The sequence below is a fragment of the Eschrichtius robustus genome, chromosome 7 (assembly GCF_028021215.1).
Source record: "Eschrichtius robustus isolate mEscRob2 chromosome 7, mEscRob2.pri, whole genome shotgun sequence".
NCBI lineage: Eukaryota > Metazoa > Chordata > Mammalia > Artiodactyla > Eschrichtiidae > Eschrichtius > Eschrichtius robustus.
This window is the reverse complement of record NC_090830.1, coordinates 74,290,982-74,306,731: the sequence shown is the minus strand read 5'-3', so window position 1 is coordinate 74,306,731 and position 15,750 is coordinate 74,290,982. Positions and strand designations below refer to the sequence as shown.

The window sequence follows — 15,750 nt, the reverse complement described above, 5'->3', positions numbered from 1 at the left end:
ATCTATGCAACCCTAAAACACTATTTTCTGGGGTTCTGTGTTGAAATCTGGTGAGATCCACTTACCATAAGAACTTGGTATTGATGTGGGTACAAAAATTCACTACTGGGTAGTAAATTAGTTTCCTACGTATTTGAGAAACTAATGAATGTCCGTCCGATGATTCAAGTTAAATTACATTTAATTGGAAGAAGACCAATGATTCCATGTTTTTTATTATAAACAATCTATATATTCCCAATAAATTTATAGTAAAATAAGCTTTAAAAAAGCCAATGTCAAAAAAGGAAAAAAAACAGTAACTACAACAAAATATGTAATGAGGTTAGTAACATATATGCTTGGCCTTAGAGAATTCTTACAAACTCAGTTGATTAAAACATTCTATATTAATGCTGTACATTTTTACAAAAAAAAAAGTTTCCAAAAGAAAAATAAGAATTAAACATTTTGGGACTTCCCTGGAGGTCCAGTGGTTAAGACTTCACCTTACAATGCAGGGGGCACGGTTAGATCCCTGTTCAGTGAGCTAAGATCCCACATGCCTCAAAGCCAAAAAACCAAAAACATGCGACAGAAGCAATGTTGTAACAAATTCAATAAAACACTTTAAAAATGGTCCACATCGAAAAAAAAAGAAAGAATTAAACATTTATGACTGGAGTTAGTTGTAGTAAGGAATTGGACGTGAGAGTTTGACTGCTTTTTGTGCCTTCAAAATTCTGCAGAAAATTCTGTCTTCTTTTTAGTCCATCCAAAATGACTGAATTATTAGATGCCAGACTCTGTGTCCTAAAGATATTAAAAATAACAAAATTATTGCCTTCAAAAAGGGCCTGGATTTCTAACCAAGGCATAATACCTTCATTTGTTACTTTGAAGCGTACATTTACTAACAGGAACTAACTTATCAAATAAGTTAACCTTTAAAAATCTAAAGTGCTCTTTACATTTTAAAGGATTCCCAATAGCAACTCAATTATTTGACAGCTGCTTTCTAAGAAGTTCATATTCTCTGAACATCTGTTCTCAGATCCAATATCAAGTATATTCTAGGCAGAAACAATAAGCTCCATGAAAAACTCTTCTATACAACTAAAATGACCAATATCTTCTTGTATAATTTGTTTCTTTTTTGAGTAAACATAGGGAAAGGAAAAGCCAACTATAATATTTTTCATATTGACAGCGTTCCTTTCCTAGGAGCTGTAAGCGATGTTAGTCCCTTATCCAACACATCTGCCTTGCTTCAGCCAACTCACATTACTGGTTGGGCATTTTGTTTTTGACATTCCCCTTCTCCCACCTTGCCTCCTCTCCCTCACCTGTCCATTACATCAAGAGATGTCTCAAAAATGTGTCCTCCATAAATCTTTCCCACACAGCCCATCACTCTTCATAACTGCCAAAGAGATGTGAAATTAAGAGTTTATGCTTTGTTGTTGAGTTCAATTTGTTTATTGTTTGTTGGTCTCCTCAACTAAACTAAGCTAAATTGTAAGCTTCCTATAGGTAGCAACAACATCTTGTTCATCTGTCTCCCTAATCCTAATCCAATTATGGTACATAGTTGATGTCCAAATGTTATCTCCCCTCCCTTCTCCTATAAATGTCTTTAATGATTATAGTTATAAATCTTTCAAGAAAACCATATTATAAGCGATTTTTAAAAATTAAATTTCTCAAGATTTCTCAAATTTAAATTCTCAATTCATGTCAATTTCTCTTATATGTTTTGGGTTTGTTTTTGGTTTTGGTTTTGTTTTTTGCCAGAGAGGAAAAAAAGGGAGCCCATGGCTTATTGGTTTACACTGTTGTTTACCTCAAAGACAACATGTTTTGATACTTCAATGACTTAATATGAATTAAACTATTGTTTCAGGCAAAAAAATCTTGTTCCCCAATAAAGTAGATGTGTTTAAAAAATGCAGACTTCCAGGAATTTAGCCTAAGTTATAAATAATTAGGAATGTCTACAAACATTTATGTAATAACAATTCACTGCAGATTGATTTATTATAGCAAAAAAACTGGGAATAATCTAAATGTCAAAGGAAGGAAAATAATGGTTATGTAAGTAACAGGGTCCACATAATGGAATACTAAGCAGCCATTTTAAAAAATGAGGGACTTCCCTGGCGGTCCAGTGGTTAAGACTCCACGCTTCCACTGCAGGGGGCATGGGTTCGATCCCTGGTCAGGGAACTAAGATCCCACGTGCATGCTGCATGGCACAGCAGAAAAAAAAAAAAAAAAAAAAAGCTGGAGGGAATTCCCTGGTGGTCCAGTGGTTAGGACTCTTGAGCTTTCACTGCTGAGGACCCAGGTTCAATTCCTGGTCGGGGAACAAAGATCCTGCAAGCTGCACAGCACAGTGCCCCCCAAAAAAGCAGGATATATATGTACTGATTGCAGGATATCCATGATAAGTTAGGTGAAAAAGAAAGCCACAGCTCTGTATGCTCTGTTGTCAGAAAATAATTATATTTATAAATGCAAGGGAAAAAGCCTGAAAGAATATATGCCAAACTGTTAACAATATTTAGGTCACCTCTACGGAATAGGAATGGAAAAGGCTAGGGAATGGAGACTACCAGTTTTACTTTTTACATTTCTATATTACTGTTTAAAAAAGAGGTATACAATAATTTTATATAATAAAAAAACTAATGAAGATATATGCCAAATTTTAAGATGACTTTTTAGAAAACTATTTAATAACATGGGGGAATGTTCATTATATTCTATTGAAAAAAGCAACATGCAAAATAGTAACTACAGTATGAGTTCAACAGACAAAATATATAGATTCAATATGTTCAGACCAAAGTATTATAAATACACCAAATATAAAAGGATTTTTAAAAATATCTAGATCTAGGGTGATTAGATGTTTTTAAAAAACTACTTTTCAGTACTTCTTAAATGTTCTATTATGACCAAATTACTTTTATATTCTGAACAATGTTATTTAAACAAACTGGCATGGAAAATATTAGTGGAAAGTAGCCACATCTCTAGCTCAACCTGTGTAGAACCAGGAATATAAGTGAAAACTTTCCAACCTTCAGTTCAGGAAGTGCTTGGTTTATGGTAGTCCCTTCCTATTTTTAGAAATAATTCAAGATTTAGTAGTAGTGGAACAGTCAAATCTTGGTTCACATTAAAAATGAACTCTATCCTATTATATAAGAGATTTCATTGTAACTTCATACAATTTATTCAGTAAAGGCTGGTAGACTTGTATCATTATAAAAAATTTATTCAGCAGTCTCCCACAAGGTAACTCAATATGCCCTTGATTTTAATAATTCCTGTGGGATAGTGGCCAATCACTTTTATGTGCACTTACCGTGGAGAATCTATTCCACTATCTCCTGCCATGCTCTGATTTTCTGTTCCTTCCAAGTGACTATGTTCAGGTTGGACGTCCTGAGCCAACGCTGGCATGTGCAAAGTGTTGAACAGTTCTAACTTGTGTGTGAACTGTTTTCTCATTTCCTGATTCTGAGCACTCTGACTCCAGGTGGCTGGTTTCTTTCCTGTGTCACCAACAGGGTCTTGTAGGGTTTCAGCCTCCGAAGCAGCTTTCCTTGTGCTGTAGTAATCAAATATACTTCCATCAGCAGGTGCTGAGGCCTGTACACATTTAGCTACACTGGGCTCCTTTTCATAGTCAAAACCAGACTGGATCCCTAAATTGAGGACACAGTTTTCAGCAGAGAGATTAGGTTCTTGGCCTTCACCGGGGTTAGCAAGCAACCCAGTGGGCTTGTAATGTTCATTTCCTTTAAGCACCAGAGGCTCAAACCTCTGTATGTTGCTATTGTACTCAGTCAGAGACCTCTCGGTCACCTTTTGTTTTCCTAAATGATTCCACTTGTTTCCCCCTGGAAAGGAAAACTGAATGTGGCCAGGCAGCATTTGAATTAAGTCGTCATTCTCAGAAAAGTCATCCTCATCTAGATACAATGAACTGCAGGCCCCATCCTCATCATCGGCTTCATTCTGATACAAGGCCTGGTCATCATCAGAAAGTCCTTCATTTTCTAGACTCACAGTCTCTGCTTCCTGGGTAAATGCCTTTCTCATCAGAGTTTCCTCTGAGTCTCTGTCTTGTCTCTCAGGTTGTCTCAAATGGTTTGCACCAACTGGGTAATCCAAAAGACCAAGATTTTGGAACTGGTGTATTGTTTCATCAACTAATCTACAAGCAGAGGACGCCTGGTCTAAAGAAGAGGAACCTCGTGATGGCAGGACATGCTGTGTTTCTTTTGTCTCTTCTAATGTGTCAAAATGAGAGTAACTTTTCCTCGAGACTTCAGGGATTGCCTCATTTTCTCCACCATACACATCACATCTCAACGTGCTTTCCCTGAAGGAACAGCATTTACTATCATTTTGCAAAACACCACATTGAGAGTAATTGAAGAGGTAATCTCTAAAGTCATCACCGATAGGTTTGACAGTAGAGTGATTCACATAAATGGATTCTGCTCTCAGTTTATCATTACATTGTTCACTGTATGACTGTTTGGCTTCACTCTCAAAGATTCTTGAGGAATCCAAAGACCCTGACCTTTGGAAAGGCTTTCCCTTTGGTCCAATCTGACTGGTTTTCAGATCACCGGTCTTCTGGACGTTGTGCTCTTTGGTTATTGGGCTCCTTCGGTGAGAGAAACCCTGGAAAGGATTACTGATTCGCTTTTTGTAAATCAAATGGGAACCTAGCACTGATGGATTCTCACCAAGTGGTTTCTGAAGTTCTACTTCATTTGGGCTTTTAATTCCGGGGGTGGGCTGTGTAGCAGCGAGCTTGGGGTGTTTCTCCAGCCTAATGCTTCCTGGCTGAGGCCCACTTCCCTGACTCCTGGCTTTGTCTCTATCTCTATGTGAATGGCCCCGCCTTCGAGGCTTTACAGACCGGCCCTGACTTTTCTTAACTCCCACTTTTGAAGGATACTTATGCCTGAGTGTCAGCATATAAGTGGAAGTGCCCTGGCTATTACATTTTTTCTGTTCTTCGTATTTTTGCATTATGACAGTATGTTTGATTAAGTTGTCAACAGTCAAAATGGGATTAATTCGTTTGATTATCTCATGTTCAATGTCTCGAGGGATATTGTCCAAGTTATCTTCATCTCGGACGGGCCATTCTTCTGGTGGGAACTGAGCAGAGAAACTGCTGTGCTCTGTTCTGGACTTCTCCTTTCTGGATATACTGCGCCAGAAGAGGCTAAAGCCAAATTTCTTGGCTTTTTCTCTGTCTTTTGTGAATGGTAAAGGTTTGGCGCTGTCACAGACGTGATTCTCCTCAGACACTGAAACTGTTCGATTCTGTACCAAAGGTTTGGATTCCCCAAGATCTTTCTGGCATTTTCTAGTCACTTCTGCAGCAGCTGGTGGTTTCTGTATATCCTGAGTGCACACATCATGGAAACACTGGCAAGAATGACAATGGGATATGGGGGTCGCATTTTCTTTGGTTAAGTCTGCACAGCTTTCCACGTTCACCAGGTAGGTAATGGAAGTTGGCATCCAGGGACTTTCATCTGATAGGATTCTCTTATTTTCTTGGGGGGTTGTATTTGTAATGAAGTAAGTCTGAGGAGTAACTATGAAGTATCCTTCTCCAGTGTGATAAATCTTCCTTTCTTTAATGAGAGTTCCCAGAGTGGTATAGAGAATATCTTGAGATGGAATTGCGATGCCTAAAACAAATAAGCACTTTACACTGATACGTTCTGAATAAGAAACATTTTAATGAGTGAAATCAGTAACTCAGAAATGACCACACATTTGCTTGATGAACCCAGAGCTAATTGTAACACAATTAATATATATAATTAAAATGTCAAAGAAGCATTAACAATCATCATAATTCAATTGAATAATAGGAATATAATTTCGTCTACACAAAGACATATGGCTAGGTTACCGGTTAAGCAGAGAAAATAAGCTGTTCACTCAAACACAAACACCAAGTTATACAACCTCATTATAAATTTAAATTTTGACCAAGGAAAGCCTTCTTGAGAGCAAACATGGAAGTTTTCAAAAACCACAGTCTCATGGCTTAAACCTTAGTAAGAATCTAAAGAGAAAATGAAAAACAGTCTGTGCTTGGGTGAGGGCAAACTACCTAACATCTGGATTATGGTGGTTTTTCAAACTGAGAAGGTAACAATTTTAAAAGAAATTCCCTTTCTGAATAGCAGGGTTCAAAATTATATTCATATTATGAAAACAATGTTAAAAATGTGTAACACCGAAAGAAAATACATCAATATGTTAATACTGGTTTCCTTTGAGTAGTGGTACTATAAGTGATTACTTTTCTATATTTTCTGGATTTTTCTACAATAAGCATATCTTATAATGGGAAAAATAAAAAATACTCTTCTACATTCATTCACTGGGATATCATGCAGCTATGAAAAGAATGAGATAGATCGATATATGCTTATACGGAAAGATCTCAAAAACATGTCTTTAAGTTAAAAAAAGGAAAGGTGCAGAGAGAATGTATAGAATGGTCCAACTTATTTTAAAAGGATACATATATTCAAATACAACTTATGAAAGTGTCCATGAGAAACTATAAACGAGAGAAGATGTCACCTCTGGGAAGTGGCAATTTAAGAATAGGAGGCAGGGACTTCCCTGGTGGTCCAATGGTTAAGACTCGCACACTTCCACTGCAGGGGGGCTTCCACTGCAGGGGGCACGGGTTTAATCCCTGGTTGGAGAGCTAAGATGGCGGGGGAGAAACTGAATCTTCATTTTTTCCTTTGCACTCCTTTCTACAGAGTCTGACTTAATTATTACCATAAACATTATTTTTGAAAAAGTTCATCTGGAAAATAAAAGAAATACTCATAAACTTGCTGATGCAGACCTTTTTCCACCAGGGCTCTAATACAAGGTTCTATAATAGAAAAAAAATTAGATATTGCCCAGTTTATGTGTTTAAGACGATTTATAAATAGAAACCAAACACATACAATGAACTAATAGAGAAAAACTTGTTACTCTACCTGGGTAATGTTTCACCAAATGTTCCAATAGTGATTCCTGTGTTACTACAATCTGAGCGGCATTCATATCAGATACAGCACAGCAAAGAACTTCAGCCAAAGGTATAAACTGAGATTGAGCTATTGGATTCATTTGCACTGGAAAGACATCACCTAAATTGGAGATTTGGAAAAAAAAAAAAAAAAAGGGTGATAAATTTGATACAGTATAAAATATTTGGAATTAGTGAATCAAAAAGTTATAAAGACTGAATATCAGGTGGAACTGCTTTTCTTTCATCAGTCTTTACTCAATCTGTTAACATTACATGCACAATGATAGAAACTACAGAAGAAAAAGGCTTAGTTTATGATCTCTACTTTTAAGAAGTCTAATATTTGTCACTACTTTATAAGCAAGAGATAATAAGTTTCTATATGAAAGGCTCAAAGTGCTATTGGACTTCAAGTCAGACAACGCTTATATGGCAATTCCCATCTTTCAAAGCATTTTTTCATATTCGCTACCTGAGATAGGCACAGATAGGATTATTATTTCTTTATTTACAATATATATAGCCATAGAAAGTTCAAGTAATTGTCCCAATCCTAAAAGAAAGTAAAGTGACAGAAATAGGTCTTCTGACTCCTAATCCAGTATTTCTGTCATTCCACACTTTCCTTATTGAAATGGTTAGGAAGATTTGAAGAAGGAAAAGGCAGAAGTGATTTCCAGTTTTCAAGAATACATGGAACAAAATCATGGAAGGAGGGAATCACAAGATATATAAGAGCATGGAGAGAGTTATCCTGGTTGGGTAGAGTTTAAGGGTTATATCAGACCAAAATAGGAGACTGGAAATGGAAGCTAGACTGTATTATCTTTCCTCTTTGCCAACATATAAAAATTGTTCTTAACCTGCCATTAATCAGGTTGAGTTTTAGATTCTGCTGGGTATCCAAGGGAACCCCTCAATTAATTGGAAATGAAGGACTAGGAGTCAGGAAAGTGATTTGGGAATCAACCAATAAAGATGAGAGCTGAAGATAAGGAGTGAAATTAGGTAATTCCCTGGTAGTCCAGTGGTTAGGACTCCATGCTCTCACTGCCGAGGGCCCAGGTTCAAACCCTGGTCGGAGAACTAAGATCACAAGCTGCACAGCACAGCCAAAAAATAAAAAAAGATAAGCAGTGAAATTAATTCTTTTATTAGGAGAGTAAAGAAGAGAGCCAAGGAACACTTAACTGAGAGACTACCTACGTTTAAGATGTAGTAGAAATAGGAACCCACAAAAGAGAGATGGCATGGTGATGAGGGTAGGAGGGAGAGAAGCAAGATTATGAGGAAAAAAGACTTCAAAACGAATAGCAGGGATTTCCCTGGTGGTCCAGTGGTTAAGACTCTGTGGTCCCAATGCAGGGGGCCCGGGTTCAATCACTGGTCAGGGAACTAGATCCCACATGCATGCCGCAACTAAGAGTTTGCATGCTACAACTAAAGACCCTACACGCTGCAACGAAGGTCCCACGTGCCACAACTAGGAGTCAGCGCAGCCAAATAAATAATAAAAAATATTTTTAAAAATGAAGAGCAAATTAACAGTGTCAAATGCTTGAAAGAGATCAAAAAGGTTGAGGGGAGAAGAGGCAATTGGATTACTTGACTGGAACAAGGTGACCATTGGTGACTTTCAAGAGAACTGTTTTCATGGGAAGGAACAGGAATTAAATATCAGATTGGGGAATTCCCTGGCGGTCCAGTGGTTAGGACTCTGTGCTTTCACTGCCGAGGGTGCGGGTTCAATCCCTGGTCGGGGAACTAAGATCCCACAAGCCACGTGGTGTGCAGTCAAAAAAAAAAAAAAAAGTCAGATTGAAGGGAAGGGAGTTGGTGAGAAAAAAGTGAACAAAATGGGTCTTCCTTCTAGAGCAGGGTTTGTCCTCTTTGGTACTTGTGACGTTTGGGGCCAGATATAGGGTGACCAACCCTCCCAGTATGCCCAGGAATGAGGGGTTTCCTGGGACACAGGATTTTCAGTGCTATAACCAGAAAGTTGAAGGCAACCCGGGATGGTTGGTCCCCATAGCCAGAGAATTATTTGTTGTGAGGGCTGTCTTGTGCACTGCACGATGTTCAGTAGCATCCTTGGCCTCCAGATGCCAGGAACATCTCCCACAGTTGCAGCAACCAAAAATGTCTCCAGATACTGCCAAATGTCCCTGAAAGGAAGGGGTTGGGGGTCAAAACTGCCCCAATTGTAAACCATGGTTCTAGACCATTTGTTGGAAAAATCTGATTGTGAAAGAGGAGAAACAGAACACAAACTAGAAAAAAGTAGGATCAAGTGAATGTGAATGTGTATGCTGTGATTTTCTTAAAAGAACATGTTTGCAAATTTGGATACAAAAAGGAAGGGTTTAGTGGAGATGATGGAAATGATTCTGTGAGAAGGAAGACCAGTAAGACAGCAAGATCCTAAAGGAAGGGAAAAGGAAAGTGTATAAAAGGAACAGGTAGGGACTTCCCTGGTGGCACAGTGGTTAAGAATCCACCTGCCAATGCAGGGGGACATGGGTTCGAGCCCTGGACCAGGAAGATCCCACGTGCCGCGGAGCAACTAAGCCCGTGCGCCACAACTACTGAGCCCGCGTGCCTAGAGCCCGTGCTCCGCAACAAGAGAAGCCACCGCAATGAGGAGCCCGTGCACTGCAACGAAGAGTAGCCCCTGCTCTGCTCGCCGCAACTAGAGAAAGCCCGAGTGCAGCAACGAAGACCCAACTCAGCCAAAAGTTAATTAATTAATTAATTAAAAAATAAATAAAAGGCACTGGTAAAAGAACTATCGTTAGGAATGAGAAGGATATAACTTCATCTGAAACTTGAGAAAATAGAGGGTGGCAGAAGACCAGAAATATATTGAGGCATAGAAGGAAAAAAATATTAGCACAGCAAAGTCATCTGATCTCTGTAAAGTTAGACAGGGAGAAAGAAAATAGCAATGGGAGGAGAAAAAATGGGAATGAGGAGGTGAAGAGTAGAAAGGGAGTTTGAGGGGTCATTCTCAGAGAACCCTAGGAAATTTTTAAATGAACACAAAGATTATGAAGGAGCCCTGAGTCTCAAGGTCACTTAAGTGTGGTTTCTGGCAGATGAAGCAATCTGGAATTGAAAAGATGGGCGTCAGGGAGGCCAGCAGGGCTAAAACTTTAATGTGCATGTGAGAATCACCGGGCGATTGTGGTAGTGTGCAGATTCTGACTCAGAAGATCTGAAAATGAGCCTATGATTCTGCATTTCTAACAACCTCCCAGGTGATGTTCATGCTGCAGGTCTGAGGACCGCTCTTTGGAGACGTTAGGGTGTTAATGACAGCAGTGTTAAAGTAGCTAACCATTGAACAAATAAATATGGTCCTGGGGCTGCATGGGAGTCAACAACTGTAGCCAGAGGCAAGCCAAAGAATTTAGAAAACTTGGCTATACCCTGCATTTGACTCTCCTGTGACAGTGAGGAAACCAATACATTGCACTGGCTGTTAAGGAGGAAGGAAGGTGATGAGGACTGGCCAGGGGTAAAGGGTTGTAGCCAAAGCTGGTAAGTGGCTCACAGTACTTCTTGTATCTGCATGAAGGATAAAGGACTGCCATCAGGAAACTGATCAGCAGTTTGCTTTCAAAGATCATGCTGGTTTGTGCCCGTCTTTACTTAAGCTTCTCTATTTGGCAGGCTGGGGCATTTTTGACCTTGGACGGTCACAACACAGGGCAGAACTGCTGTCTGCTTTGTCAGCCAAGGGAAGGATCTCCTCTTGGCCTGCTTGCTGCTGTCCCATTGGGTGATGCTAAGATACCTACAGCATTCTGAGAAACTAGCATGAATGACTAATCAATTAGCATTTCAAAGGGCGGTGATAAGGGATGATGCTATGAAACTTAATGTCCAAGGGGAACATTAACTGACCTAAAACTCAAAATCCTCCTGGAAACTCCACCTCTGAGCTAAGGGTAATAAGCCTTTCTCCCTATCTTCATTCCCTCTTTGCTTTTCTTTTTACCCTCCGCATCTGAGATTTACTTTCTTCTCTTTCATCTCCCTCCTCAACCTGACAAAATATAGAATTAAAGTACAATTTCACGTATTTTTATGCTTCTTAAACATAACTCTATGTGTTTAATTTATAACAAACTTATATAACTCTCTTCCCCATCTTCCAAGACAGTCTAAGTGACTTTATTCTTGTATGTGATCTTAAATTGATTACCTGCCCCACTTCATATGGACTTAGAAGTCCTTAATTCAAAAAGGAGGGAAAAGTTCTTCTCTCCTAGAAAGATAAGGGCTAGAGTATTGGAGAAGTAGAGAGCAAAACCTAAAAAGGATTTGCTCAACCACACAATACACGCTCAAGCCTCACCGCATACCTGGCCTAATAAACCCAGTCACTTTGAACTTTGAGATTGGTGTGCAGCCCGGGGTTCGGGGGGGGGGGGGGGTGGCCGGGGGTGTGTGTGGAACAGAGACATTAACATAAAGAGATGAGTGGCTAGAAAGTCAGTACATGTCTGACGTCCCTGCTGTGCCCCCTGCCAGTGGCTGCCCATTTCTGTGCAAATGAAACAAGGAAGCTGTACTAGGGTCCAGTAAGGGGTCTAGACCCACTCTGCCTTTGGGTCAGACCTAAAACAGCCCATTTTCTAGTTCAATCCTTAAGCTTAGTAGCAGGCTCAGTAGCTGTGGCGCACGGGCTTAGTTGCTCCGCGGCACGTGGGATCTTCTTGGACCAGGGCTCAAACCCGTGTCCCCTGCATTGGCAGGCGGATTCTTAACCACTGCGCCACCAGGGAAGTCCCTGCCTTTTTCTTTTTAAAACTAATACAATTATATGTCAACTGCCTTTTAGAGAACATGTTAAATCGCATGTAACCTCTGCTTTGGAGCTCCCTCTAGACAAAGGCTAGAGAAAGTTTCTCAGTACATTTCCTTCACAGCTGTTGCTAAGATACGTCTTCAGGTGCATAAATCATCAAGAGTTTTTTGTGCAGGAAAGCAGAGTGAACCCTGACACAGGAACATTTGTGACAGATGCAGGAATCATTTTCCAGCTGCAGCCACAGTTTGCTTCACTTACTCTTGCACTTGGGTTTCTGGAATGCAATGACTCTTACAGAGTTTTCCATCAAAAAGTAACTTCCTGTGTAGAAGACCCCTCTTATAAATGTAATTAGATTTCACAATAAGAGAAGGCCAGCCCTTTGGCTTTACCCTCAGCTACCTCAGAGTAACTGAAGGCACCCTTAAGTCCAGGCCTGCTGTGGACCTCTGACCCCTGAGCTGGAGCAGGGATCAGAAGGCTAGGAGAGCCTGTGGGCCAGAGTAAACAGCTCACAACAATGTTCTCTCTGTTTACACAGCCTTGTAGTCTTGGGTGCTGCGGAAGTGGGAAAAGTGTTTAGTCGAAAGGCTGGTTTCACAAAAAATAACCAACGAAGTAGAACCACACAGATTAGCACCTGCTACATTTAATGCTACCTTTTCTGCAAAGGACATTTTTATTGCCACCTTGTTGTATTCCCAAAGGATTTAGTTGGCATATAAAAAGAACATTTCCGAGTTACAATAATGAGGCAAATTATGAGTTTTAAAACAATTATTCTTTAAAAGTCCACTTTTTTAGGGAAGAAAAAAATGCAAGGCAAATTAAATGTACGTAGCATGTAGATAAAGTGAAAATATGGAGCTCTCAACTATCAGAAGCAGATGACAGGGCTTCCCTGGTGGCGCAGTGCTTGAGCATCCGCCTGCCAATGCAGGGGACACGGGTTCGAGCCCTGGTCTGGGAAGATCCCACATGCCGCGGAGCGACTGGGCCCGTGAGCCACAACTACTGAGCCTGCGCGTCTGGAGCCTGTGCTCCGTCCGCAACAGGAGGGGCCGCGACGGTGAGAGGCCCGCGCACCGCGATGCAGAGTGGCCCCTGCTCGCCGCAACTTGAGAAAGTCCTCGCACAGAGACGAAGACCCAACACAGCCAAAAATAAATAAACAAACAAACAAACAAACAAACAAATAAAAGCAGGTGACATCCAGTAAAGTCTGGAGCAGGCTCCTTATGGCTTGGGATCCTAAAACTGTGACTAGAATCAGCTTCCTGTGTGATGGACATAAATTCATATAACCCCAGGCAATCAATTCCTGCTCCCTGGTGCCTAATGACAGTGGTCTAGAAAGCCCCTGGCCATTAGAAGCAGAACCCTGGGAGTGTGGCTTGTTCCTGGAGTTGGTGACAATAGCTCAGCAATAAAATCCACTGCAATCAAAAACCTCATCAAAATTCTGACAAGGAGGTGGTTTCTTAATGTCAGGACACAAAGGCCTCCACCATAGGCCTCAGCTTGAAGGCCTCTAGAATACCCTCTCCTGGCTGTTTTCTAACAGCAAAGTGGCTGAAAGAGCTATTTCCTGGACAATTCACGAGGCATGAATACTCATGCCCCAGTGTAAAAATAGCAAGAGGTACATTCATGACAAATATGGACACAGCAAGATTGCCTTTCACCAGACCCAGATAAGGCAGCTGGAGTAGAACAAGCAAACCCTCCCCAGGAGCTACAGTACTGGAGAAGTCTTCAACCAGGGACACAGGACTCCTAAATCTGCCAGTTACAGATAATCAGTTGGAAGTTTTAATAAACTTAAAACAAGCCTAAACTTTGCACTTTCCAAGTGAAAAAGGCAGAACCAAAATCAAGATACAAGCTGCTGGTCCCAAACCTGCATTTGCTTTGTTCACTGAAAAAAATCTCTGAAGTAAAAGCATCTGTATCAAAATCGAATGTATTTATTTTCATATCTGAATGCTCTAGTTAAATTTTAGGGACAAAATTAGTTTTTCATAAACACTTTATCTTTAGGGGAAAAAAATTAACTACCGTGCAGTATTTACATTTATCTTATGCTTTTAATTAAGGCACCTAAACAAATTCCAAGAGGGCCTCCTCATGGAATCTAAACTCTGACATTTTAATTTGGGGTGCTTGAATTTGATTTTAAGGTCCATAAGAAACTGTGCTACCAAATATGCAAAAGAGAGGAAATATTTCTCTGGAAATTTGGACAGGATTCACATCAGAACTTTCCTGTGTCACACTAAAACATGAATCTGCCATCAAATTAAATTCTAGGCAAAACTAATCCTAACATTATTTCATATTTAAAACACAAAATAAACATGTTTAGTCCCTACACAAGTGTGTTTATGGACTCTTCTAGGCAGTCTGCCAGAAATTCATGCATTATTGACCTTCAAATGGTTTAACTGAGCCGTTCAAACTCAGCTAATTACCCAGACACATGAAATCTGAGAGCATCTTTTTGGGCGCCTGTATTGAATCACACTGTGGGAAAAGCATCTTCTACGCGCTTTAGAGATGACAATAGAGCATGAATAAAACAGCCTGCAGATACAGTCAAGTTTAATAGAAAAGGATGTTTTGTCCTAAGTAATCCAAGAAACTTCCCTGATTTTAAACTGCACTTTTATCCAGTACAGAATTTCCAAATTTCTTTAACATTAAAATTAATCCTGAGCTTTTAAAAAATGAAAAGTACTCTGTAACAATGTGTCTCATCCGAGATTAGATGCTGTGCAAAAATTTCCATGACTTTAAATAATTAGACCTATTGTGTTAAAACCTTAAATAGGTTCAGAATATCAAACAAAATGGGAACAAAAAGAAGAAAGGTTTCAGGCCAGCAAAGCCAAGCCCCTCTCCATGTCTCCCTTTTATTTTAGTAAAATAAAAGAATGCAAACACTTTCCTCCACATTTAGAAACAAAAGAGTACCAAGACTCAGAAGCTGGCTGTAGATCTAAGGGTAGTCGGGTTATCTACCATGGAAGCTGAAATTCCTTCTCCAGCATGGTGATGTTTATTTTGGAGCCCCAGACAAATGGCTCCCCTTCTGGGAAATGCCCTCTGTTGAAAAGCTACAGGCTTCCCAGAGAAGGCTGGGCTGTTCACCAGCAGGAGCCCTTAGTGCTATCTTTAATAACAGCACTTCAACCTGTCAGGATTAGTAAATGAGAGGCCCCTTTATTTCAAGTGATATATCCACTAATATTGGCCAGCAGTTGAGTTGCAAAGGTCTTGGGCCATTTATGAAGGAGACCTCAGAATCTGGTTGTCACAGCGCATAGATATGCTTGAAAAGACACGTAGTTGGCCCTATCAGAGAGCCCTTTGAGCCTCCAGCAGCCTCTTCCCAGAGAGATACAGGGATGCCTGGCTGGGAGGGGAGGATGTGAATGACTCAAATCAACTGATCTTTTTTAAAATGCTAAAAACTAATTCACACACAGCCCCAAAGCCCTCAGCCCAGTGGTGCCCCTTCCTAACCTCTATTCCCTTCACAGCTTCCACTTTGGATATGTTAATGACTTTACTCAGGTGTGTTAGTTTTCTAAGGCTGTCAAAATAAACAAGCGGCTTAAAACAACATAAATTTATTATCTCACAGCCTAGAGGTCAGAAGTCTGATGGGCTCCACTGGTTCCTCTGCTCCGGGACTCAGGGCCTAGGCTCTGATTGGAGGGGAGAATCTGCTTCCATGCTTATTCAGGTTTTTGGCAGAATTCAGTTCCTCGTGGTTGTAGGACTGAGGACTGGGGTCCCTGTTCCTTTGATGGCGCCTCTCTCAGCAACTTAAAGCCACCGGCATTTCTTGTCATGTTGC

The 15,750-nt window shown here is 40.3% G+C and overlaps 1 protein-coding gene across 3 annotated transcripts in view; it reads right to left on the bottom strand.

Moving 5' to 3' along the window:
• Positions 1 to 407: 407 nt before the first annotated feature.
• The window catches only part of STOX1 (storkhead box 1), a 53,969-nt gene continuing 38,626 nt past the window's right edge, over positions 408 to 15,750 (bottom strand). The window contains exons 2-4 of one of the 3 annotated variants that reach the window (XM_068548861.1): positions 7,038 to 7,190; positions 3,353 to 5,711; positions 408 to 792 (exon numbers count right to left, since the gene is read on the bottom strand). In XM_068548861.1, coding sequence (XP_068404962.1) covers positions 645 to 792; positions 3,353 to 5,711; positions 7,038 to 7,190 — 2,660 coding nt within the window. In that variant the 3' untranslated portion in view covers positions 408 to 644. The remainder of the gene's footprint in view (positions 793 to 3,352; positions 5,712 to 7,037; positions 7,191 to 15,750) is intronic. The other 2 variants (XM_068548862.1, XM_068548863.1) reach the window with 2 other exon arrangements.